Raw genomic sequence first — 27,558 nt, forward strand, 5'->3', positions numbered from 1 at the left:
TTTTTTTAAATCTCAATTTTTCATTATATAGGAAAAATTCTATTCATTCTTTAAACTGTCCCCCCACCAAAAGTTTCTGATTATAAAAGTAATACATGATCTCTATAGAAGGCACAGGAAAAGAAAACAAAAAGAACAACTTATACTCTTACTACGAAGAGGTAATGACGATCACTTTTGGTTACTGCTTTCTATCTTTTTTGATATGAATAAAACAAATTTAAATCAAAATTTGCCTAAGTTTTCTTTTTTGATGTTAGCACAATGAAACTGTGAGTATTCCCTCATACAATCAGATGATTACTTAAAAGATTACTTCCTCATAGTCAATAACTAAAAATTGAAAAATTAAGTTGCTGGTTGGGTCAAAAAAACCTTATTTGAAAGGTTTTTGAAACAAAATACCTTCATAAAAGGCTGTATCAATTTATACTTTCATCAGATGTATGTGTCTTTGGCAACACACACCACTATTAATTACAACATTTCTGTTATTTTGTTTAAGAACAAAAGCTCCTTCTGGTTATTTCACTTTGGAGTTCTATTAAAAATTTACATATATATATATATATGGCCAATTTTCTTCTGAATTCCTTAAAAAAAAGTCCCCCCATCACTTTATTATTGGTCCTTAATTCCAGAAAATATACCTGCCAGTTTAGATGTTGTCAGTTTTGGCATAAAGATGTTCTGATTTTTCATATTATAACAACTTTAACATCAAGTTCTTTATATAGGTAGAACATTCTTCTGTAACTTCAAGAATATATATACTTCATATTTTCCTTTATTGTACGTGTAGTTTCATATATGTTTACATTTAATTCTTTAAGTGAAATAAAAGTTATTTTTGCACTGAAAGAAGAACTTTAAATGGCAACTGTATCATATACCAAATTCACACAGGTACCAATATATATAGATGTAATTATTACTCACACACATGTACCCACTACATAGTTTCACACACACATACCGGAAACCACAGTTTCAGGACTTTTATTCTGATTTCGTTATTAGTATTCCAGTATTTGAACTATTAAAACCTTATAAACATTGATACTGCCAGTCTCCCACATTACAGAAATCCTTAGAACATTCCAAATTTATTCTTACAATTAACATATTCAGAAACATTTTGCCTAAACAATGACTTAATGACTAAACAATGACTTAATGACTCAATGAAACATTATGTAAACCATATTATACATAGGAAAAACTGTCATCTTGTAAAAATCAAGGCTTCTTACTCAAAACAAGGCACACTTACTTTTCTGTTTATCAATGTAATTCATTCATTTGCCAAATTTTTAGAGCCTAGAATGTTATAGGCTCCAAAGAGGAGACTGATACATTTTATAATATAGTCAGCTTATTCTTTCTATTATGTAATGAGACTTCAGTGGAATTAGAAAGAACACAGACATGAAATACATACAATGTAGAAACCTAAAAAATAACGGAAAAGACTGAGGAGAGGAAAAGATTCCAGATTTAGAATTATTTAAAGGAACAATTTTCTAAAAAACCTAGAGTAATTAGATAACAAATTTAATAGGAAAGGAGAAAATCAATATATGCCTTTATATCAATTCAGTTTTGTTTTGTTTTTCTTTTCAAGATTCATTTATTTCAGAGAAAGAGAACATGGTGGGGAGGGACAGAGGGAGAAGGAGAAAGAATCTCAAACTGACTCTGCTCTGAGCACAGAGCCTGATGTAGAGCTTGATCCCACCACGAGATCGGGACCCAAGCTGAAACCAAGAGTAGGATACCCAAATGACTGTGCCACCCAGGCACCCCATCAATTCAGGGTTTTAATTTTTATTTAATTTTCTTAAAGATTTTATTTACTTATTTGACAGAGAGAGACACAGAGAGAGAATGAACACAAGTAGGGGGGGAGCAGGAGAGGGAGAAGCAGGCTTCCCACTGAGCCCAGGACCTGGGATCATAACCTGAGTTGAAGGCAGCCGCTTAACAACCGAGCCACCCAGGTACCTAATTCAGGCTTTTTAAAAACCTCTTCTGAATGACTCAGACTTTGTAATACCAAACATTTCTTGCATCCCTTCATTAGATTACATCTAATAGTATATGACTTTGCCAGTACTTTATTTCTGCATTTACAGTTATTAGAGCAATTGGCTGGAACCCATCATTTTTGTTCTGCATGTCAACAACTACAGTATCACAAATGTGCTAGATTAACAAAAAGACCCAGTATGAGGTATATGCTCTCTTTTTCTAGCCATCTGGAATGGCTTATTTGTCACCAAAATTATTTCAATGTTTCTCAACAACATAAAAAAATGGGAAGATAAACCATGCTCATGGACTGGAAGAACTGTTAAAATGTCCCTATTTACCAAAAGCAATCTACAGATTCAATGTAATCCTTATCAAAATACCAACCGGTTTTACTCACAGAATGAGAACAAATGATTCTAAAATTTATATGGAACCATAAAAGACCCTAAATAGTGAAAGCCATCTTAAGAAGCATAAACAAAACTGGAGGTATCACAATCCAATTCCAAGATTGCAGCAAAGCTACCATAATCAAAATAGTATGGTACGGGCACATAAACATAAAGATCAATGGAACAGGATGGAAAGCCCAGAAATAAACTTATATGATCAGTTAACCTGTGACAAAAGAGGTGAGAACTACTGGGACTGTATCAAACTAAAAAGCTTTTACACAGCCAATGAAGACATCAACAAAACAAAAAGGCAACCTACTGAATGGCAGAATATTTACAAATCATGGATGCTGATAAGGAGTTAATGTCCAAAATAGACAAAGAACTCCTAAAACGTAATACCAAAAAAAAATCCACAAGTAATCCAATCAAAAGGAGAAGACATGAATAGACATTTTTCCAAAGAAGATATATCTAGATGGCCAAAAGACACATGAACAGATGTTCACGCTAATCACCAGGATATGCAAGTCAAAACCACTATGAGTTATGACTTCACACTAGTAAGAACAGCTAGTATCAAAAAGACAAGAAATGACAAGTGTTTTCAAGGATGTGAAAAGGGATCGCTTATGCACTGTTGGTAAAAGTATAAACTGGGGAAGTCACTGTGGAACATTAAGAAGGTTCCTCAAAAAAAAAAAAAAAAAAGGAAATACTACCTGATTCAGTAATAGTAATTCCACTACTGATTACCCAAAGAAAACACTAATTTGAAAAGACACATGCACTCCTATGTTTATTGCAGCATTATTTATAATAACCAATCTAAGCGCACATCCACAGATAAATTAAAGAGGATGTGATATATATAATGGAGTATTAGATATGCCACACATATATACATAATGGAGTATTAGCCATAAAAAGGAACGAAATCTTGCCATACATGATGAGATGGGTCAACTTAGAGGGGTTTATGCTAAATACATAAGCCAGAGAAAGACAAATACCACATGATTTCACTTATATATGGAGTCAAAACAAAAACAAAAACAAACCCTAATAAACAAAACAGAAACAGACTCATAAACACAGAGAACTGGTGGTTGCCAGAAAGGAGGCGAGTGGGAGATAGGCAGAATATGTGAAGGGGATTAAGAGGTACAAAATCCAGTTGTAAGTCACAGGAATAAAAAGTACAACATCGGCAACACAGCCAATAATACCGCAATAATATTGAATGGTGACAGTAAACTACATTTATTGTGGTGAGAAGAGTATAATATATAGGGCTGTCAAATCACTATTCTGTATACCTGAAACTAATGTAACAGTGTATGTCAACTACACTTCAAAAAAAAAAAAAAAAAAAATTCCCTGGGGCACCTGAGTGGCTTAGTCAGTTAAGTGGTTGCCTCCAGCTCGGGTCATGATCCCAGGGTGCTGGGATGGAGCCCCTCATTGGCTCCCTGCTCATCAGGAAGCCTGCTTCTCTCTCTCCCACTCTCTGAGTTCCCTCAGAGATGTCTTCATTGGCTGTGTAAAAGCTTTTTAGTTTGATACAGTCCCAGTAGTTCTCACCTCTTTTGTCACAGGTTAACTGATCATATAAGTTTATTTCTGGGCTTTCCATCCTGTTCCAGTTATTAGAGCAATTGGCTAGAACCCATCATTTTTGTGTTCCCTCTCTCACTGTGTCTCTCTCAAATGAATAAATAAAATCATAAATAAATAAACAAATTGATTAATTCTTACCAAAGAAGTTTATACAGCAGGCCTGAACCTTGGCTACTCTCTGGAAACTAGGCTCTTGAAATGTTCCTTCAGTTACTAATCAATACGGTTTTGTATGCTTAAGGCACTAAATCCTGCTGCATAAATCTGCTTTGATTGCATAAACAAAAGTGTTTTATGGTGAATATCATGACTGTGCAGGCACAAAGTGTTTTGTGTGACCAGCCCAAATAAAAGCCATAGTGTCTGACACTTAAGTGGGCTTTCCTGAGCAGAAACACTACACATGTCATGCAGTTTATTGCTGGAGGAGGAAGTGTTTTTCTGTGTGACCTTCATGAGGGAGAAATTTGGAAGCCTAAATTTTGGTTTCTCTAGATTCTACTGTACAACCACTTCTGAAACTTGTGAATCCTCTAAGTTAATCTTCCACCATGTAGGTGCTCCTCAGGTCCCAGAATATGAAATATTCAATAATGTTTTCAGATTCCACAACACAACTGAATTTTAAGACACCACTTGCTAAGTTTTGGTGTAATATCAAATAAAAATATCCACAAATTGCTGGAAAGGCTATTAAAGTATTACTTCTTTTCCATCTACATATACATGTCAGGCCAGGTTTTTTTCACATACTTTAATCAAAACAATTAACACAAATGGAATGCAAAAATAGATGAGAATCAAGCAGTTTTCTACTAATCTAGAAATAAGGGACTTACAAAGTATAAAATAAAACAATGTCACTCTCTGCAGTATATTTTTTAAATCTGGAAAACAGTTATTCTTCATTAACATATTATATAAATATGCAGTGGGTTAATTAGGGTTCCCTGAATTTAAAAAATTGGAGAACCAGTGCCTTAGAAGAACAGATGGGCAGTAAACTGTAATCAATACCTACCTAGCACACTAGCTATAACTTGATTTCTCTCTTTTGTCACAATAATCTGAGCTTCTTCCAACAGGTGTGATACAAATTTGTAATAGATCCATCTCTCTTAGCTTTTATAGAGGCCATGAGTGGCCTGGCACAGTGGAAACACCCAGATAACAGCCCCATCAGTTTATCTCCATGTGCTGTACATGTGTTACCATTTCATTTTCCACAAGGACTAGGCTAAGTGAAAGGTTTAGAAAGCACTGGCCTAGTAGAATTGCCTCATAGTTACCTTGCTTCAAATGTCCAAGCCATTCTGCACACTACTGTGATTTGAAATGTATTAAATAACATAAATAATGGGTTAGACTTCTTTGGATTGACATTAGTTACTTTTTTTTTTAAAGGGCTCCAAGGGGCAGGGAAAAAAAGTGGTTCCAAGGACAATACATTTTTTTTGAAGGCAGTAATAACTTCCAATTTCTTGCTCATCTCTTTTCAAAAACTCAAAATGAATATGAAAATGAGAATTTAAAAAAACATAATTTAATTATCTTTCAATGGCATTAATCAAGCTATATTTTCAATGTGATTATTAGATAGCCAAGTGAAATGGTAATTTATCAAATGAAAGTATATTAAACTAGAACTAAAGAAGAGTTAGTCTTCTTTATTGTAATGTATTCATACAAAAATAGCATTTATTACATGTAAAGAAGAAAAGTTTATCATACAGAGTATCTATTCAAATTAAGACTTCAGTCATTCAAACAGAAGTCTGGTGTTTTGCACAAATATTTTTATTCAATGCTCAACTTACTAACTAAAAACCTCTTACAGGATATAGTGTCTCAAAGATGAAGATAATAAAGAAAATGTTAATTCAATGGCTAACAAAACAAGTGATAGAATGCTACTCATCTGAACACAGCAGCTAAAGATTTTGGCGATTTAGAAAAATAAAAGCTGTGTAACATACAAACAACATATGGTAAAAAAGCAAAGAATAAATAACTGAAGCCCACAGTGGATAAAAAATCTGTTAAGAAACAAGATGGGATTGGGAGGGAGACAAACCATAAGTGACTCTTAATCTCACAAAACAAACTGAGGGTTGGTGGGGGGAGCGGGCTTGGGAGAAGGGGGGTGGGGTTATGGACACTGGGGAGGGTGTGTGCTTTGGTGAGTGCTGTGAAGTGTGTAAACCTGGCAATTCACAGACCTGTAACCCTGGGGATAAAAATATATGTTTATATAAAAAATAAAAAATTAAAAAATTAAAAAAAACTGTTAAGATTTAGTAATTATTATTTAAAAAATAAGCACATACAAAAATAATCATGCAACAAAGTTCTAGCAGAAATACAAGGTCTAGGAATCAGATATCAATCCTTCCACTGCAATATTATATCTAGTTCTGATCTTCACCTCTATCGAAAGAAACTTTAAAAAAAAGTTCAGAGAAAAGTAATTACTAAAGAATGAAAAGAATAAGAAAAGTGAAATGGGGCAGATTTATTCATACAGGAGAAAGTCAGCAAATGTTTAGCCCTGTGTGAGTGATAATGCTACATTCTGCTTGTGTGTCACTAATGGTTTTAAAGAACATGTGAGAGAAGAGGGAAAAAGGAGATGAAGAGGAAAGTAAGCAAAAGAAAAAATAATGTGTACATAGTAAATCAGATCTCTTATCCCTTCAGAGCATGGTGTTGTGAACTGTTTAAGCAATGCCTCAGGATATTCACTATGATCCATTATGCTTTTATAGCATTTTTTGTATCAATCCAATGATATCTACTTTCAGTATGGGACAGCCAGATAAGGAAACCAGTACCTGCTTTCCCATAACAAAAAAATGAAGGCTCTGGATGGTTGGTAAAGGACCAACAGAATTTAGAAGAGGTATCTGAGAAGAGCAGGAAGAGGTATGTGTTGGGGAAGCTGGCAGAGAGGAAGATTTCTCAAAATAATTAATACATAATGTGGGTTTTAAAGACTATAATTCCCTAACAGAAAGATTTCAGTAAGAGGGCACAGCAAGAGAAAGACTTAAAAGCTTGACATGGCTGGTGTGACAGCCAGAATGGACACCCAAGAATACCTATGTCCTAATCCTTCAATCTCTGATACATGGCAAAAAGGACTTTGGGAAAGGACCCTAACAGAGAGATATGAAGCATGAAAGACCCATGACCCATGACTCCTTGAATGGAGCAATAAAGAAGGCAAAGGAAGGAATGCAGACAGCCTCTAGGAAGAAAGACTGGCCCTAACTAAAAGTTAGCAAGACAATGGAACCTCAGCTCTATCACCACAGGTAACTGAATGCAGCCAAACAGTTGAATGAGCTGAGAACAGATTCTTCCCTAAACTCTCTAGTAAGGAACAGAGCCCAGTCAACACCTTGATTTCAGCCTCATAGAATGCTAAACAGAAGACCCTGCTAAGCCCATCCAGATTTCTGCCCTAAAGAAACTGTGTGATGGCGATTTAAAGTTGTGTTAAAGTTGCTGAGCTGTGGTAATCTGTTAAAGCAGCAAGAAAGCTAATACAGATGACAAGTTCTGGGAAAAGATATAGTTCTAAGTAGCCAGAGCAAAGGATATGTGGGTAAGGAAGAACAGAAGAGAAGACAGGGATGAAATTGGTAAGGTAGGTAGAATCTAGATTAAAAAAAACAAAACAAACAAAAAAACCCCCAAAAAACCAAACTAAAAAAAAAAAAACCAAACCAAAAAAATCCCCTGCTACAATTTGTTTAAAGTAGGAGAGATGATGCAGAATGTTGTTTAAATGGGGATGAGAGGGAAACCACAGGTTAAGCAATTATTTAGGAGTATATCACAATTATCTATGTAATAGATGACGAAAGTCTAAGCCAAAGCAATAAGAATGAAGAGATATAACCAATACATCTTTGGGATATTTCAGAGGCATAAATACTGATTTTTTGGTTCATGACTCATATTGCATATGACAGAACAGTCCTAGATTTCTCAAAGTATTTAGCCTTGATGATTTAGTGGACAATACTGTTTAACAATCAGTGAACAAAAGAAAAGCACTGTATTTTGACGAGGTTAAAAATAGGAAAAGGGAAAATAGGTACTCTTCTTTTTTTTTTTTTTTGAGTGAAAGTGAGCACGTGTGTGTGGGGGGGGGGGGGCGGGAGATCATGACCTGAGCATAAATCAGGATCTGGATGCTTAACTGACTGAGCCACCCATGTGCCACTCCTCTAATTTTAAAATACCTAGAAGACATAAGAGTTTTAAAGCAGTGGATGAACAAACAATAAAAAACATCTATTTTGTCAGGCTCTATTACCTCTGCTGTTACTTTCTGGATAGGCAAATGTAGGCTTATTTGGGGAGCGTCGTAGATCACTATTAAGGAAAGGCTTATCAGGTGGATATACTACATACGGAGATGAGGAATGGCGAACCATACTTCCATCAGACCTTGAGGGTTCGACTACGATGTTCTGAAAAATAAAAATATAGAAATTACCTTTCAAAATTTTACACTGCAAAAAGGATGTAAATACACACATACACACACACAGAGGTGTGCACGCACGTGTACACACACACACACACACACACAGACAATTTGTTCCTGAGAACTGTACAGCTCATGTTCCATTGATGGTGACAACAGAAAAAAGAGAGCTCACTGACCATACACAACAGAATTCAATCATTATTTTAAAATAATAAAACTTTTCTGTGTTTCTTATGTGCATAAATATAGCCATATAACAGACACTGTAAAAGGAAATAATGTTCAACAACCTGAATAGAAATGCTGCACAGAAACACTTGAATATGATACTCATAATAAATGTAATATGTTTACTTAAAAATATGTAGTGTAAAATATAAATTCAGAAAAGTAAATACTGTCTTTTTATAGTATCTGAAACTGCTACAAAATGACTGAATTAATCTCTCTCCAATCAAGTAAGTAATTCTTGAATATTTATTAAATGTCCAAGACTCTGTGGTATACAGACAGACAGACATAGTTCTTGCTCCAAAAAATTTATATTTAGGAAAAAAAGGTGGGGGAGAGCAATTAGAAATACCAAGTACCCAAGTATAATTGTGTGTTTTTTTTTTTTTTTAAAGATTTGCTTTATTTAGTTGAGAGAGAGCATGAGGGGGGAAAAGGTCAGAGGGAAAAGCAGACTCCCCATGGAGCTGGGAGCCTGATGTGGAACTAGATCCTGGAACTCCGGGATCATGACCTGAGCCAAAGGCAGTCCCAACCAACCGAGCCACCCAGGCGCACTCCAAATATAAATTTTAATTCCAAAAAAACACTATTATGAATGAGATTTGGTTCAATTAGGGATTATGTTCCACATGATTTCAGTTTCAGGGGATGCTAACTGTGGTATATTGTTAATTGTAGATGATTTCCTATTGGTAGAGAGACCTAAAGCGGGGAAAGTAATGGAGAAACTGAAAGCTAAGGTGGAAGATACAATTATACTTGCTACTCAGAATTCTCATTTATCTTTCTTTCAAATAACCACAGCAAAATCAGTTCTCAACTCTTACCTTTGGAGAACTAAACTAGACAGCACAGAACAATCTATGTCCAGAAAAGCAGAAAGGGACAGTATAATAGTGTACTGTACTTTACTGTACATAAAGAACAATAATGGTAAACAACCTCCTGGAATAAACGAAGGCAATCAAGAAAACCACACAGTATCTAAATCTTATTAAAAATCAAAGACTGTTCCCATGTAAAACCATATAATTTTCCAATTGATTTAAGAAAGCAAATACAAAACTAAATTATGGCTATGAAAACTAAAGAAGAGAGTAAAGACTTGGAAAAGATAGAGGTAAGTCTGAACGTGGTACTCAAGTAAACTGATGTTAAATCAATAGCAAAAAGTGTGTTCACATGCAACAGGACTGAGCTGACATTTATCAAATTTTTGGCAAACTGACATCAGGTTTTTGGAGGTGGCCAGAAAACAGGGTGAATTTTCAATTCTTAAAATATATTATACTGCCAAAGCTCTTACAAAGCACCATGAATTATCACTTAGCTTAATTTCAAATATGATTCTTCCCAGAGAACCTTAGATTTTCATACAACCTACTAGAATCCTATCATTTAACAGCTACCATTCAAAGTAACTGGACAGGAAGTATTCCTTATCAATATATATGTATGAACATAAAATGCCTGCAAATTTACCTAAGATTTTGAAAACAATTTTTATTAGAATTACTGAATACTGTACAGATACTAACAGGACTATGCATAAATAATTTACCTTCGAAAAACCCAAATCAAAAAAAGAAAAAAAAAAAAAAAAAAAGAAACCATCTTCATTAAATTCACTGCTTGCTAGCTCTTATAAAAACTACCAGTTCAAAATTTATCCTTTCTGAAACATTTTTCTAAAGCCAACAGGTACAATGAAAAGATGCTCAACATTCATTAGTCATTAGGAAAATGCAAATTAAAACCACAATGAAAGGGGCGCCTGGGTGGCTCAGCTGGTTAAATGCCTGCTTTCTGGCTCAGGTCATGATCTCAGAATCCTGGGATCCTGCCCCACATTGGGCTCTCTGCTCAGTGGGGAGCCTGCTTTTCCCTCTCCCTCTACCCATCATTCCCCCTGCTTGTAGGCACTCTCTCTCTCTGTTAAATAGGTAAATTTTTAAAAAATTGCTTTAAAACCACAATGAGAGATCTCACACCTGTTGAGACTGACCACCATCATAAAGACAAAAGATTACAAAAGCTGTCATAGATACAGAGAAAAAGGAACCTTTTGTGCACTGTTTGTGGAACTGTAAACTGATAGAGCCACTACAGAAAACAGTATGGAGGATCCTCAAAAAATTACTAATAGAACTACGACATAATCCAGCAATGGGTATATATCCAAAAGAAATGAACACTAACTTGAAGAGTTATTAGCATCTCCATGTTCAGATCATAGCAGCATTACTTATAAGAGCCAAGACATGGAAGCAATGTGTGTCTGTTGATGGAGGAATGGGTAAAGAAGTTGTGACATATACAATGGAGAATTATTCAGCCATTAAAACACACACACACACACACACACACACAGAAAATCCCACCATTTACAAAAGCACAGCTGGACCCTGAAGGCATTATATTAAATGAAGTCACCGTATGAACTCAATCATATGTGGAATCTAAAACAAAAAACCATACTCTATGGAAAAAAATCACACTGGTGGTTACAGAGTTAAAAAATGGGGGAAAAGGGGAGCTGGAGGAAGGTGGTCAAAAGATACAAACTTCCAGTTATAAAATAAATAGTAAGGATGCAATGTACAACATGACAACTACAGCCAACACTACTATATGATATAGAGGGGTTGTGAAGGCAGGATATCCTACAAGTTTTCATCATAAGGAAAAAAGTTCTTTTCTTTGTATTCATATGAGAAGATGAATGTTAGCTAAACCAATTTTGGTAACTGATTCACAATATATGTAAATCAAACCATCATGCTGTATGCCTTAAATCTGGATGGTGATATATGTCAATTATTTCTCAATAAAACTGGGCAAGGGGAGAGATTTATCTTTCAACAAAATTTGTCACATATATATCACCAAAATATTGCTTAGGTTGAGTCAGCAGACAAATGATGAAACTTTATGTTAAAATCTAAGCATACTATTTAAAAAAAAAAAAAAAAAGCTTTTCTAAATGAGTCCATTTTCCAAGTCAGCCATCTCATTTTGAATTTTTGAGTTTAAGCAATGAATGTCATTGTTATTTCAAATGTGTTGATTCAGTGTCTTCATTTGCTACCAGCAGTTTAAATCACAGGAAGAATACATAACTCAAAAGCAAAACAGAAAATAAAATGGCCTGTAAAATTATTTACAAGAACTATTTTGAAATAAAATTAAACCAAGAAATACAAAACTGGCAACTCTTAACATATGCACGCAAATGTATATAATAAAAACAGTAGGGAATAAAATATTGTATATACATATAGCATTATTCAGCCTTAAGGAGAGAAATCGCATTACATGTGACATAATGGATAAACCTGAGAGGAATTATGCTCGGTGAAATAAGCTAGTCAAAAAAAGAAATACTTTACAATTCTACTTTATTATAATGTGTCCTAAAGTAGTCAAACTCATAGAAACTGAAAGTAGAATGTTGGTTACCAGGACTGGGGAGATTGCAAAGTAGCGCTGTTAAATGGACAGAGAGTTCTGTAAGATGAAAAGTCTAAAGATGTTTCACCACAGTATTATTATACTTAACATTACTGAACCATATACTTAAAAATGTTTAAGATGGAAAAGTGGTAGGTAAACACCCAAGAAGAATAATATAGCAAGAAAAAAACAGTATGTGTTAATAGACACGTCTTTCTAAGCGAGAAAAACAATTGGGGATAAGTTGGAAACTTCAGGTAAGAGAAGAACCACAGAAACAATCTAGTATACCCTCCTTGTCTTATAAAAGAGGAAAAGGAGGTTCAAAAGAGTAGACTTGCCTACCCCACTCCCAAGCCAATCTCATCCCCTACAGAATCAGAGGTGGTTAACTGAACAAGTATCTAGTTCTCAAAAGAGAACCACCAGCTTATCTACACCCGTTCATACATTTCACCTTCCCTACGCTGAAACAAGGAATGGGGTTTGTTTAACCAACCTATCTCCTCCTACCTGTTCAAAGCCTTGGTTCCTATAAAACCCCTCCCCTCCTGATGCTATTTCTCTCTACAAGATCTCTCACATTGTCATTAAGGACAAAATAAACAAAAGCTTTCCTGAACTTTAGGACTCTCCTCCAGCTCCTGCCTCATTTCTCTGAGCTTACAACAAAGGCCCTTAAAGTAATTGTTTGTAATTGCTGCAATCTCTTAATCACCCCACCTCTTACCCTCTCTAATCAGACTTGAGTCTTCACCAGTTCACAGAAACAGCTCAGCAAGCTCACCAGGGACTTTTACATTGCTGACTTTGAAGACCTCCCAGAAGCATGTGATACATGTCACTTCATCCCAACACTTTCCTTAGAAGATGGACCACACTCTGGTTTTCCTATCAACACAGGCCTCTTCCTAAGAATCTCCTTGGCTCTCTTCTTTCTCTTTCTAAATGCTGAAGTGCTCCAAAGCTTAGTCCTTCTACTTCTGGTTTTCTTCTACATGAATTCCTTTGATCTCATCAACCTGTAGGGCTTTGAAAAGCCTTTACTTGCTGAGACTTTCAAGTTTAAATATGGAATCCAGAGCTCTCTCGCTCTCAAATTTTATATTCACATTAACCTTACTACTCATTATTTCCACTTGGATGGGCACCTCAAATTTTACATGCCTACAACAAATTCTTGAATTAACTCCCCAAACCTGTTCCTCTCCCAGCATACCACAACAATTGGCACCACTTTGCACCCAGCTAGCTGTTCAGGTCAAAACCCCTGGACGAAGTCATTTCTCATACATCCCACATCCAATTTTTCATTATATCTTGTTGGGTCTCTGTCTTCAAAATATGTCCAGAAACTCTACAATTTCTCACTAATTCCACTACTAATGCCCTGGTTTACACCACTGTGATCTGTTGTCTGGATTGCATTAATAGCCTCCTAATCACTCCTGTCCATATCCCCTTAGCCTGTCTCCAAGTAGTAGTCATTATGCTTTGTTTTTAAAAAACAAGAATATTAGAGTAATACCCCTAGCTAAAACCCTCCAATAGATTTCCATCACAGAATAAAATCCAAAATTCTCACCATGGTTTACTTATTTGAGTGAGTGAATGCGTGTTAAGAGTGCACGTGCAGGCACACGAACAGGGGAAGGGGCAGAGGGAGAACCTCCAGCAGACACTGTGCACAGCCTGACATGGGGCTCCAATCTCACTACCTGAGATCATGACCTGAGGTGAAATCAAGAGTCAGAAGCTCAACTGACTGAGCCACCCAGATGCCTCCTTACCATGCTTTTTATGGCCCCACGCAGGTATCTGACCTCAGGCTAACTCTGACTTCATTCCCTCCCACTCTTTCTCCACAATCCTCTGTCCCCTCATTATTTCCCAGCTATACTGACCTACTTTTGGATTTCTAAAATGCACAGTACACTTTTTTTTTTTTCTAAGTTTACCTGCCTGGAAAGCTCCCTTTCTCATGCCACTCAGTCATCTGCTCAAAAGTCTTGTCAATAAGGCTTTCCCTGACAATAGTACCTAAAGTAGCACCATTCTGTCACTCTGTTGCCTTTATTCTTTTTTAAAAATGCTTATCCCTACTTGATATATTTAGTATCTCTATGCCCTGTGGAATTTTAAAAAAAAAAAAGTTTTTGTCTTTGGTTCCTAACACAGAGATTCAAAAACTCCGGGAATTTCTTAAGTGGTGGCTGTCTTTGTTATACCAAGAGTGGGACCCTCTAGACAGCTTCGGGATGAGAACTAGTAGCCAGAAACCCAACCAAGTGACTAGCATTAGAAATTTCAGCCCCACACCCTGACCTCAGAAGGGAGGGGCTGGAGATTGAGTTCAATTAATAATGGCCAATGACTGACTAAATTTTAAGTACATGATTTATATACTAATAAAACTCCTGAACAATGAGGTCTCAGGAGCATCCAGAGTGGTCATGGAAGCCCCTTTATATCTTGCCCTATGTGTCTCTTCCATTTGGCTGTTTCTGAGTTGTATCCTCTATAAAAACAAAACAAAACAAAAAAACAACTATAATCATAACTCACTTTCCTGAGTTCTATGAGTCATTTTAGCAAATTAATAAATGTGAGGAACAGGGGTCATGGGAACTCCTTCATTTGTAGTTGACTGGGCAGAAGTGCAAAAACCTACCTTCAGCACACCTGGGACTGAAGTAGGGGCAGTCATGTGGGGGCTAGTCCCTTAACCTATGGGGCCTGAACTTTATCCAGCTACTTAGCAGCAGAACTGAATTGACTGTAGGACACCCAGCTAACACAGGAGAACTGATGCTGGAAAAACATAGTCATTCCCACTGTTTAAGTGGGAATAAAGTTTAAGTTCCAATAAAAACACCTGATAAAGGTATTTAATAAATTTGTTGAGTGAATTCATTATATAATTCCTCTGTAAAACAGGAAAACTTCACTGTCCATAAAACTGAACTATTTTACTCAAGCATATAAATTATAAAATTATATATATTTATAAAATATAAATTACAAAATATAATTTCCTTTATGCCAAACAGAGAGCACAAATATCATAGAAAGACTGTGCAGAAAGGATTAACATAGCAGACATGAGACTACTGTACTTAAAGATGTCTGCTTATGAGGTGGTTCTTGGCTGGTATCTGGGAACCTGAATTTTGGGAATGTTCCATGATTGTCAGCAGTCCCCAGGACCAGCCCACGGTTTGGGGATTTGCTAGATGGACTGAAAGGACTCAGCAAATAGTTACACTCATCACTAGGATTTAATATAGCAAAAGGATTCATAAGCAAAATCAGCAAAAGCAAAAGACCCATCGGGGTGAAGTCTGTAAGATACCAGGCACAAGCTTTCAAAATTCCTCTCTAGCTGCTTAAATGATGTGCTTAATTCCTCCAGCAGCTAACAGTGACAATTTTTGTGAAGTGTTTTTTCACCAAGGCTCCTTAGACTCAGTGGCCAAAGTTTTCACTGGGGGCTGTTACATTCCTGACTCCCAGAAAGAAAGCAGGTGTTCAGCATAAGCCACATTGTTTGTACAAACGGTTTAGGCAGAGTGAAGTACTCATCATTTATTAAAGTTTTATGTTAGTATATGAAATTGTTTCCATTTAAGTCCACAGCTGCCTACCAAGAACTAACCCTGCCAATAGAACTTTCTAAAGATAGCAGATTGATCTGAGATGATAGAAGATTTCAAGTGAATTCTTCTTGCTTTCAGTGCCACATGCCATTCGATCATGGATACCTGAGAACTACTGAAAGGCAAAGGATCTTTCAAGTTGAATTAGGCTCTCCCCATATATATGTTATATATATGTACATACGCAAAATAAAAACAACACACACCTCAAACTTGCATGGTACTTTAAAATTCACGTTTCCGTTATCTTAGATGATCCTCATAACAATCCTGACAAGAAAGTATCTTCACTTAGAGTTCAGAAAAATGTATTTTTAAGGACCCTGAACATAGAATCTTCGATTTCCAGATTCTACAGAATTTCTATATTCTATATTTTTTCCAAGCACATTCATATTCTCCTGTAGTTATTACAAGAAACCCTGAAGGTAGCAAATATTATTGTCCCCACTGCAGGTGAAAAAAGCAGGTTAAGAAAAGTTAAACCACACACAGCTACTAAGGAGCCGGAGTCTTACTCCTAATCAGTATGCTTTTCCAAGACCCAAAGCATTCAATAAATATTTTTCCAACTAAAATGACAGGATTCTAAAAGGAACTTTCAGGATTAAAGGCAAAATGTTTAATCTGACCAATTTCTTCCCTGGTAACTTTAGCTCCTACTTAAGAACACTTATGATTCAAGTATTTATGGAATATCTCTGTGTATGGCACTGCATTAAGTATGAAAGATGATAAGAAATTTATATTATTTGCCTTCTTTTCAAATGGAATGTGCAGGAAGAAATGAGCTGGAAGAAATCAGGCACATAAAAACTTAAATACAATTTAGCAAATCATACTCAACAGAAAAAAAATACAGTATGATCAAAATGGGGTCATTCTAGGAATGTTTATGAATGACTGAACATTAGAATATCCATTTTACTTTAATGTGAAAATCCGTATGATCATATGTAAAGTAATCAATAAAATTCAATACCCAGCCATTATTAAAGAACTATTTTCTTACCGTAGTAAGCAAGTTTACAAAAAAACATGACAACATATTTAATGGTACAAAATTTAAAACATTCCTTTTAAATTCAGGAGCAAGTCAAAGATATTTACAAAGCAACTAGTAAATGTTGTGCTGCATTTCATAGCCTGCATATTAAGATAAGAAAAGGATAATAAACGTTAAGACTGAAAACAAAGAATCAAAATTTCACAGGTTAAGATCATCTAAATAGAAAATACCAAAAAATTCTCAATTATTAGAATTAGAGTTTAGGAAAGATTAAGAAAATTAATATGAAAAATGTACATAACAGTTCTATATATCAGTTAGAAAATGCAACTTATGAAAATATATAAAAAATGAGCTAGAAATAAATTAAATGATGTACAAGACCTGAAATTATAAATTTTATGGAAAAATGTTAATGTTCAAAAAAACTGGAATAACAAGACACAGGCAGAATACTTTCTTAAAGACATTGGTTACTCCCAAATTAAACTAGAAATTCAATGCAGTTTCAATTGAAATTCCAACAGCAGATATAATTTATAATATATAATTTATAATTTCTATTAAAGAACAGTGGAGGACCAAGAATAGCTAACATTTCTCTTGAAGGAACAAGGAAGATAGGCAGGTACTCTCTCAGAAATATATAAAGGAGAATCATTAATACAGTGAGTATATAGGGATAGACAATACAATCACGGAACAAAGAGCCCAGTAAAACAAACATACATATATGGAAATATACTGATAGCTACAAATGCAAACCATTCGGGAAAGATATACCTAATAAGCAATATTGAAGAAGTTGTGTATTTTTTTTTTAAGATTTTATTTATTTATTTGACAGACAGAGATCGCAAGTAGGCAGAGAGACAGGCAGAGAGAGAGGAAGGGAAGCAGGCTCCCTGCTGAGCAGAGAGCCTGATGCGGGGCTCAATCCCAGCACCCTGGGATCATGACCGGAGCCCAAGGCAGAGGCTTTAACCCACTGAGCCCCCCAGGCGCCCCTGTATTTTTTTTTTAAGATTTTATTCATTTATTTGACAGACAGAGATCACAAGTAGGCAGAGAGGTGGGGTGGGGGAGCGGGGGAGGGAAGCAGGTTCCAGAGCCCAATGCGGGGCTCCATCCCAGGACCCTGCCATCATGACCTGAGCTGAAAACAGAGGCTTTAACCCACTGAGCCACTCAGGTGCCCTGAGAAATTGTACATCTTAAGCAGAAAGGTTAAACTAGATCCCTACCTCACAGCACACAAATTAATTTCAAGCATATTAAGGACTTAAAAGGCCCCAACTTTAAAACCTGTATAGAAAAACACAAAAGAATGTCATTAATGTCCTTTGCTTCAAGAATTTCCTTTTTTTTTTTTTTTTAGATTTTATTTATTTATTTGACAGAGATCACAAGTAGGCAGACAGGCAGGCAGAGAGCGGGAAGAGAGAGAGAGAAAGAGGAAGCAGGCTCTGGGTAGAGCAGAGAGCCCAAGGCGGGACTCGATCCCAGGACCCTGAAATCATGACCTGAGCCGAAGGCAGAGGCTTAACCCACTGAGCCACCCAGGCGCCCTGCTTCAAGAATTTCTTAACCAAAAAGCACTAAACATAAAAATGAAAGACTAATAAATTTTATCCATGAACATCAGGAACTCCCATCAAAAGGTATCTTAGACAAGTGAAAGACAAGCTGAAGAGTAATTAGAATAAAGCTAAACAGGCAAGCATTAACTTCCAGAATGCATAAAGAATGAGTATAAATCAACAGGAAAAGACAAACCAATTAAAGAAAGGCAAAAGGCACAAGCAAGCATTTCATAGAAGAAAAAAAAACTACAAGTAAAGTTATGAAAAAATAAAAGGTGCATTGTCTACATTGATAAGGGGAGCACAAATGAGAACAAGAACAGGATAGCATTTCATACTCCCTTCCTGGCAATAATTCAGAAGTGAGACCATACTACATGTTCAAGAGGATATGGATTAAAGGGAATAGCTGCTGGGAACATATCGGTACAATTTTTGGAAAACAATTCAGCATTATCAAAGAAAGCCAAAGATGCACCCTCTATGATCCTGCCATTTCAATCACAACTCTATTTGCTGAACTATTTTCTTTCTTCTTCCTCTTCTTCTTTTTTAATGATTATGTCCTTAGTCACTAAACATATTCCGCAACCCACCACCGAGTTGGAACCCACAGCCCAACTGGCAGTTTAAACCACTGTTGCCCCTCTCAAACATTTTGGCTTTGGGGACTCCTTTACACTCATAAAAATTACTGAAGATCCCAAAGAGCTTTTTGTTCATGTGGGTTATACCTAGATGTTAACATACTTACTAATTTAAAAATAATACACCCATGATGTTACCATAAATATAATTCTTGAATGAAAACTAACAGCCATCTAAAATATTTAATGAAGAATTTTTTACAGATCTCTTTAATTCTTAATTTTAAAAAAGGCTACGGGGGGCGCCTGGGTGGCTCAGTGGGTTAAAGCCTCTGCTTTCGGCTCGGGTCATGGTCCCAGGGTCCTGGGATCGAGCCCCGCATCGGGCTCTCTGCTCCGTGGGGAGCCTGCTTCCTCCTCTCTCTGCCTGTCTCTCTGCTTACCTGTGATTTCTCTCTGTCAAATAAATAAATAAAATCTTTAAAAAAAAAAAAGGCTACGGGATTCGTGTATTTGCTTCTGCATTCACTCTACTGAATATGCTATTTCGGCTGACACAAAAGAAAATCTGGTCTCCCACAAAGTGGCTGGGTAAGGAAGATAACTGTAGACCCTCTTGGGAGGGCTTCAGGGACCCCCAAAGGTCTTCAGACCATGCTTTGAAAACTGCTACTTTAGAGAAATTTTTGCACTTGTAGAACTTCTAAGGATGATCACAAGAGAAATATTTTTGAATGGCTGGCAAACTAGTGATTAACAAAACTGGCTTTGCCATTTACTAGTTGTGTAAACTTGATTTAACCTCTGTGCCTCATCTGGCTCATTTAAAAATGGAAATACTAATTAGTTAATACATGAAAAGCACTTAAAACCATGACTGCCATATAATACTATATATTTTATAATCCCAAAACATAAGCTGGTGGTATGTATGAGAGAAAAGATGCATGAAGAAGCATAAAGGAATTCATTTTATTAATCTCAAAGATAAATCTTTTATATATTTAGTATTAAAAAATCTATGATATATTCATAAAACTTAAGAGGAAAAAAATATGGAGCATATTAATTACAGGGTCTGGTTAAAAAGTCACAGAGACCAGTTAGATTAGTTTATTAAGTCCGAAGTGACGTAAGAGTTCTGACTATGGATAGTGGGAAAATAAAAAAGAACTGACAGGAAAGATACTCCTCTATTTCAATTCTATACTGCCTATACTTCTACTTAATGTCACTGTGCCCAGTCGAAGCTGCTTTCCTGAGGCAGCCACTACTGAAAAGATACATAGCAATCATGTTATATGTTACTGGCTGTTGTTACTCTTCTCACTGCTGTTGCAAAAAATACCTAAAAAACAAAATGAAACAAAAAAACCTGAATGTATCACCTGCTTCCATCTTACTCACATTTGAGATTTACATAGCAGCTGCTTTCTCAAGAATGCTATTTGTGAATTTACCTGTTAAAAATCCTTACCTAGTAAAAGCATCCCTATTTATTATAGCATGCTCCAAGCTGGGTTTATGAGTGTTGAATAAAAAGGAATTTTTTAATATGAATAGTTAATAAATCCTAAAATCTGAGTATGAGTAGGCTCTGAGTTTATGCTGCAGTTTTCAAAGGATTTTGTGTGTGTTATTTTATGATCGGCTATTTGCTAAGCTGAATGTTTTAAATTTTGTTGGAAATGTCAGCCTTATTTATGACAGGACAGTTAAACAGTCTGAGGAGGGTCATTTCTGATATGCTAATAATCTAAATTTAGTCATTTTTGTTTTTAAACTGACTTCCAAGTTAGTTTGATGTAGCAAGTCAAATTAAGAAGATCGTTATACTTTTGATTTCCCAAAGATCCTAAATATTTGAAAAGTGTATTCTTGATATTTAGAATCCAAATAAAGCTGAGCTTAATATATAGAAATATATATGCTTTCCTATTGAACACTCCAGGAAATTTATGATCTGGCTACCTTATGGAATAAGGTTTGACAGCACATCCCAATACCAGTGCTCAGCTAAGTGGACTTGGCAGAGTATAGCTCAATTAACATTTGCAGGAGTACTTCTTGCTCAGTCTCCTCAGTCTCCAAGTGCTAAGTTTTGAAAGCAGTGAAGAGCCTTCTTCTCCCATTAAATTTAATTCATCTCAGCTCCTATATAATCTCAACCATCTACTTAGGGACACTTCCTCCTAACAGTTCCTCTTTTTTTTATTCCCTTTCACTGACCTAATTCCGGAATAAACTCTATGTGCTTCATTCATTCCTTCTTCTCCATCTTCTGACTGCTCTGCAAATTCTACTCCCGTTCTGCAGAAACTCTGAGTTATTTCGGGCCTCATTATCATAAACCTGAAGTCACCAAAAGCTGAAACTGAGGAAAACTGTCTTCCAGAGGTGACTCTGTTCTTAATGCTCCCTAACTTCTTCCCCTTTAGTGTGTAGGACATTAACTTTACCCTGATAGTTCTCTGTTTTCTTCCCTATCGCTCTTTTTTCACGTTTTTACCTACTCCCACAATTCATCTAACCCAACTCTACCACCACACGACTTTTGCTCATTCCTAGTTTCCTGAAAGCTCCTCTTCTCTTGGCATATACCTAGAAATGCCATTGGTGCCTTTTTCTTCTTTTCAGTTCTTGTGACAAGCATTTACAACTCCTTCACCATACAGCTCACCTAGCTGGCTCCATCTTCCCTACCGGGAAACTGTTTCTAGCCTACCAAGAACTGCCAGCCACTCATGCCTAGGTTATTTTAGGACAGCAACACTGATCAATCTGAACTGTGTAACAGCCTGATTACATGCAGTTTCTCCTCAGTGCCGACTCCTTCAGCGCAGGGATTCTACCTCATTCACCTGTGTCATCTTAGATACTCAAAGTATGCAGGCACTCCGCTTTAGCTGGAAAAAAAAAAGGCTATAATGGCTCTTACTTGAGACTCCTCCCATTTTCTGCAGGATCCCAAAGTGCCGGATCCCCAAATACTAAGCACCGACATTGCAATTCGACAAAATAATAATGACTGAACTGGCTGGGGGCCCTCGGAGAGGCGAAAACCATGTTCAGGTTCAACTGTCCCTGCCGCCTCTCTAGAACTGCACGTACACGTTGCAAAGTAATACCGAAGGGGGAAAGCGCGCGCTCTGGGTACGAGCAAGAACAAAGTCCCTGGGAATACGCGAGGGGAGGCACTGTACGCAATGGAATCAGCACAAGCAGCAACTAGTAAGCGCTTCCCACTGAGGACTATTCAACAGCTGCCAATTAAGGCAATTGTCGAGCCCACCTGGTCTCGGCAAGTTTCCAAGAGGGGCCGTTACACACACGTGACCAAAGCTGCAATGTTTTCGCAAGGCCAGGTCGTGGGTAGACACCCTAGCGAATCCTGGCAAAGTTCGGTAACCTGCGCCTCTAGGCCGGAAGGTGAATGAACGGGGGAAGGAGGCGGGCCAGGCCTGTTTCGAGGTAAGGGTGCAGCCTCGACTGGGGAACAGGGGGTGTCTGGAGAGCAAGGGGTGACCACGCATCCCCGGCCATTCCCCAGGGTGGGGTGAGACGCTAGGCCCAGAGGCTTTGAAGGGTGAGGAAAAGCAAAGAGGCGCCAGGACCGAGCCCATTCGAACGTCAGCCGCTTCTTACCGAGATCTGAGAACCAGAGGTCGCAGAGACCGATGCTGCCGCCATCTTCCTGCCTACCGAGAGGACCTCCGCAGCCCTGGGGGGGTCCGGGTTCTCGAGCTTTTCTTCAAGATTCGAGAGCCGCCCACCAGGGGCGACCCTAAGCCGAACCCCTGATGGAAGGGGTTGGGGTGTTGGTGCCCGGTGTAGAAACCCCTGCACACACCCCCACAGGGACGCCCACGCTCAGAGCGCACACGGAAAAGGCAACACGTCCTAACGGACGTCTTGAGTAGCCAATCAAAAAAGCGGACGTCTTCCGGTAGTAGGAGCGATTCCGCCTCTTCCCTCGCTGACGTCACAAGGTAGCGCATCGCTGAAGCCGCGGGCGAAGCTAACGCTGCGGGCTACCCCACGGCTCTGAGGGAACTCTACAAAAGGGCGGGCCACATCGAGGAGGAAACGTGGGCCACGGGTTGTATTGTCTCCAGTGGCAATTGAATAGAATGACTGAAATAATAAAATGCGAAGTTCAAACACTCCATCCGTTCCCCTGGAGTAGACGCCGGAGAGAGCGTCAGCTCGAGTCGGAGACGCCTCTCTAGGTGAAGTACTTAGCTTTTGACCAATAACAAATAGAATCAGGAGGGACTTTAGTGATTTGATCCAATAGCAGTCAAGGGGGAAAAAAAGTGGAGGCAGAGAGTAAACCTCCACGAACACTTGCCCAATTGGATTGGGGCATTCTCACTGAAACCTAAGACTGGCTGCTACATACAGGCGCTACTGGCGCCTTTGGGCGGGGCGAGTTTGAAGCGGATTTCGCGCGCTGAGAGCGTCGGTCCTTCATTGGCCAGCAACTTCCTCCCTTTGTGGGAGCTTCCAGCGTAGTCGGGGTTATGGGTTGGGAGGAGCCACCGAGTGACGCAGTAGCCATCCCAGCCAATCAGAGATGGGGAAGCGAGGCCGAGAAGGAAGCGGATCCACTGCCGCGCAGCTAAACCGTATCGAGCTATCATCTTCGTCTCCCTCCGCCGCTATAGGGGCCTAAGCGGGAGCAGCTGGGACGGCGTCACTGAGAGGGCTGGGGGCGGAAGTGGAGGCGGAGGGAGACGGTACAGACCGCAGGGCCTTGGGCCGTAGCGGCGAGGCTCTGGTGGGCGCGAGGCAGGGGAGGGGGAGGAGGAGGAGCCCGCGGCCCGGGCGGCGGCGGCGGCGGCGGCGCCCGAGTTCCCCGTAGGGCCCCGCCTCAGAGCGGGCGGCGGTGGAGGAGGAGACTGAGGAGCAGGATGGCGGCCTCGGCCCTGTACGCCTGCACCAAGTGTACCCAGCGCTATCCCTTCGAGGAGCTCTCCCAGGGCCAGCAGCTCTGCAAGGTCCGTGGGCGCTGGGCGGCGGGCGGGCGGGGTTTCCTCGGCCGGAGCCCGAGGGAAGCTGGGTGTCCGCTGCGCTGCAGCCCGGCTCTCTTCGTCTGCGCCTTGGGCGCTTGGAGCTCTTTCTTGCCTCCTCACTCGGGACCCCTTTATCGAGGACGTGGGCATCAGATGGGAGGGGCCCCTGAGAGAAGACAAGATTCTGCCCTCTTCCAGGCGGCCCAGGAGGGGGCCGGGCCCCACCAACATTCAGGGGTCTCGGGTGGGGCTGAGTGAGGCGGCAGCCACCTGTCTATGCCGCAGAAACCCTGGGGTGGAGATATTTTCATCTCGGTTTTCTGCCTGGACTGTCCTCTCCTTCCACCCGGAGGCAGGGGACGGTTTTTGCACTTTCTTGCTAGGAACCTGAAGCCGCAAAGCTGATGGCATCCTTCTTCCCTGTCCAGGAAAGCGAAGCGACTGGTTTGGGGACAGAATGCTCTATGATTTGGAGCTCCTCCCATCCCATTAAAGCCAGGATGCTGTCTGTGAACAACGGTGCAAAATTTTAAGTAGTTTCGCATTTAACCAACCCTTGAAATCGGCCCTGACAGCTTTCTTAATTTGTAGCATACTCCCCACATCAAGTAAAGACAAAGACACCTATGCCTTCCCTAAGGAAATATGCTGTAATTGGCCACTTATATGATAAATTACTCAATTGTGTACGTTGGGGGACAGGTATTATTGATGTTTTAGGAATTTGACTAGGTTGTGTATTAGTTTTCTACCAGAAAAGTGAAATTGGGGACTTTGAGATAGGTACTAATATATTGTCTTATTACAGGAATGTCGGATTGCGCATCCTATTGTAAAATGTACTTACTGCAGATCAGAATTTCAACAAGAGAGGTTTGTATACTAAACAGTTTTTGATTGTTAAAGACACCGTTGTCTGTAAGGAATACGGGGGGGGGGGTGGTCATCCCGTATTTGTGGTGAAATATTCTTAAATATGGTTTATTCTCTTAAATTTTAAGTTGTAAACCTTTTATATGTGCTGGGAGAGACTATGCTGATACAAAATTAGTGGCTGTTTTGCAATTAGACCGGTTTAGTCTTATGGACTAAAAACGCAGACATAAAGTTACTGTTAAGCTGTAAAAATGACAAAACATTAGTGCTGACATGGACCTGAAGAAAGGTCTGTATTGTTACCAAGTATCTTCCAAAGTGAAATCTGGTAACTTGTTACCAGTGGAAGAACAGCACATACTTTTTAATAGGGTGATTTCTTGTTAAGGGATCAGAGAGCTTATAAGAGAGTAGCCTAAGGAGAAGAACAAATCATTTCTTCATAAGTAGATTACTGGCATCATAATGGTGGGGAAGGCCCAGAGGAAGGTTAGGTAGGCACTGAGATATAAGGCTGTGCATAAACCATGGCAAATGTGAAGATTTTGGAACTAGATAGGAAACATTAGGAATTTTTGCCCTTTGGTTTTTGTTTCCTTTACTAAAAGATACACAATAAAAATGTGTAATAACATTTATCATTTATCTAAAGTTAATGAAAGAGGAGAAAATGTGTATAATATGCATCCCTAAGAAGACCCTTGGTCTGTATTAGAGGAAGTTTTAAGAACTACTAAAGCAAATGTCAAATATAAACTGTATTTGCTTTAGTTTGATAGCGTGCTAATTACTTCAGAAAGCTATGTAAATTTGATCTATACTCAATTTCCTTTTCAGCAAAACTAATACAATTTGTAAGAAGTGTGCTCAAAATGTGAAGCAATTTGGCACGGTAAGAATGTTTTACGTTTTTATTTCATGCTATTTTGTTACTAGTCAGTGTTTTTCACAAAATGGACTTTGTAAAAAATATATATGGTTATGTCCTTAAATATTCAAGATATTAAAATATTCCAGGAAAGAAATTTGTTGTAGACTGTCTGATTGGATGACAATCCAGTCAGAGGATGACAGCGTTTAAAAACAGTACTATTATGTGCATGTTTTGTGTATATTGAATTTCGGTGTGAAGTGTATGATTTTATTCTTCAGAGGCTCAAATAAAACAAACTCCTGGTTATGGAACCTCCTTATCTATAAAATTGGCATAATCACACGCTCCCCCCCCCCCCCCCCCCCGCCTTAAGGACCTCTAACAGCTTTTATGTAGTCCTGCAGTTCAGGCACTTATTCTTAAAAGTCAGGACATTATGCTAGTATAATTTTTTTCTCACATGTATACGACAGTCATTATTGGTATAGTACTGTCATGATTGGTCAAAGTTCTGGCCTTAAGGTTCTGTAAAATCCTGAATTATTTTTTGAGTATCAAAGAAAATCAAGGTATGTTTGTTACAGTTTAGGTTAAATATGCTTGTGCCAGTTCTTAAGGTGAAAGCTCATGGGTAATGTATATTCATTTCATCATCAATAACAGTATGTGATAAAAAAAAAAAAAAGCTGTTCAATGTTTTTTTAATAAATGAAACAGTAATGAGAGTAGCTAGATTATTAAATTAGTTCATGCTCCTAAATACTGGATGCACGAAACTTTTCTATCAGTGTGTACCTTTATTTTCATTCTTTGAGAACTTTTTCACATATAGCTTTTATATAACATATTGTCCGATCATAAATACATTTTTGATGACGTTATTTATTTAAGAGAGTTAACAAAAACTTGCATGATTCTAGAAATAAATGTTAGTAAATGAATAGGAACATGAAGAATGTCATTAAATGTGACAGGGTAACATACTTAACAGAAAGCTTTTTATCTCTTTCCTTATTTAGTCCTAGAAATATGTCTGTATACAGGTATATGTTTTATGCAGCAAATTTTTAATTAATTTTTAAATGTTAAAATGTGTTAAAATGTGTATCTGCTTTTCAGCCTAAACCTTGTCAGTACTGTAACATAATTGCTGCATTTATTGGTACAAAGTGTCAGCGTTGTACAAATTCAGAAAAAAAATACGGACCACCTCAGACCTGTGAACAGTGCAAACAACAATGTGCTTTTGATCGAAAGGAGGAAGGAAGAAGAAAGGTATTTATATTATGATATCTTCTGGAAATTAAATGAAACACACAGGTTTGGAGTTATTTTAATGACTACACTACCGCTACATGATGTATCCTTTGAGTCCTTGAAAATGGTTAGATAGAAGTGCAGAAACAGTGCATTTTCTCCATGTTTGCATCATACATAGATTTATGTTGATCAGTTGAGATTATTATATTTTTAAAAAATACTCTGTGATAGCTATGCCATACTATTTGGTTGTCTAACATTTTGTTCAGAAAAATTACTAACTGCTTTTAAATTCTTTCAGCTACTTACCCTTTTGCTCGTTACTTGAAGTCACTGGTGTGAAAAAATACCTGATGGCACATTAACACGTATAATTCAAAGTTAGTCTTGTGCCTTTTGACTTGGGGCTCATGTTTTCAACCATTGTTTGTTTTGCTCTGCCTGCAGTGACTTAAAAAAGT

The 27,558-nt window shown here is 38.0% G+C and overlaps 2 protein-coding genes across 16 annotated transcripts in view; one reads left to right on the top strand and one right to left on the bottom strand.

The window, feature by feature from the left end:
• Nucleotides 1-22,953, bottom strand: part of CEP57 (centrosomal protein 57) — a 41,175-nt gene extending 18,222 nt beyond the window's left edge. The window contains exons 1-2 of one of the 2 annotated variants that reach the window (XM_004754532.3): nucleotides 22,718-22,953; nucleotides 8,374-8,530 (exon numbers count right to left, since the gene is read on the bottom strand). In XM_004754532.3, coding sequence (XP_004754589.1) covers nucleotides 8,374-8,530; nucleotides 22,718-22,762 — 202 coding nt within the window. In that variant the 5' untranslated portion in view covers nucleotides 22,763-22,953. Of the gene's footprint in view, nucleotides 1-650; nucleotides 718-8,373; nucleotides 8,531-22,717 lie in introns of those variants that run through there. The other variant, XM_045087164.1, reaches the window with a different exon arrangement.
• Nucleotides 22,954-23,636: 683 nt separating this feature from the next.
• FAM76B (family with sequence similarity 76 member B) overlaps nucleotides 23,637-27,558 on the top strand; it is a 30,283-nt gene continuing 26,361 nt past the window's right edge. For 9 of the 14 annotated variants that reach the window (XR_199604.3, XR_001179814.2, XR_199605.3 and 6 more), the window contains exons 1-4: nucleotides 23,637-24,072; nucleotides 24,896-24,960; nucleotides 25,801-25,855; nucleotides 26,957-27,112. Coding sequence is in view for 10 of the 14 variants with exons in the window: in XM_004754533.3 (XP_004754590.1) it covers nucleotides 23,986-24,072; nucleotides 24,896-24,960; nucleotides 25,801-25,855; nucleotides 26,957-27,112 (363 nt within the window). In the remaining 4 variants the exon portion in view is untranslated. The remainder of the gene's footprint in view (nucleotides 24,073-24,895; nucleotides 24,961-25,800; nucleotides 25,856-26,956; nucleotides 27,113-27,558) is intronic. The other 5 variants (XM_045087167.1, XM_045087168.1, XM_004754542.3 and 2 more) reach the window with 1 other exon arrangement.

This window comes from Mustela putorius, unplaced genomic scaffold (assembly GCF_011764305.1).
Source record: "Mustela putorius furo isolate JIRA1106 unplaced genomic scaffold, ASM1176430v1.1 tig00001069_pilon_pilon_pilon, whole genome shotgun sequence".
Classification (NCBI taxonomy): domain Eukaryota; kingdom Metazoa; phylum Chordata; class Mammalia; order Carnivora; family Mustelidae; genus Mustela; species Mustela putorius.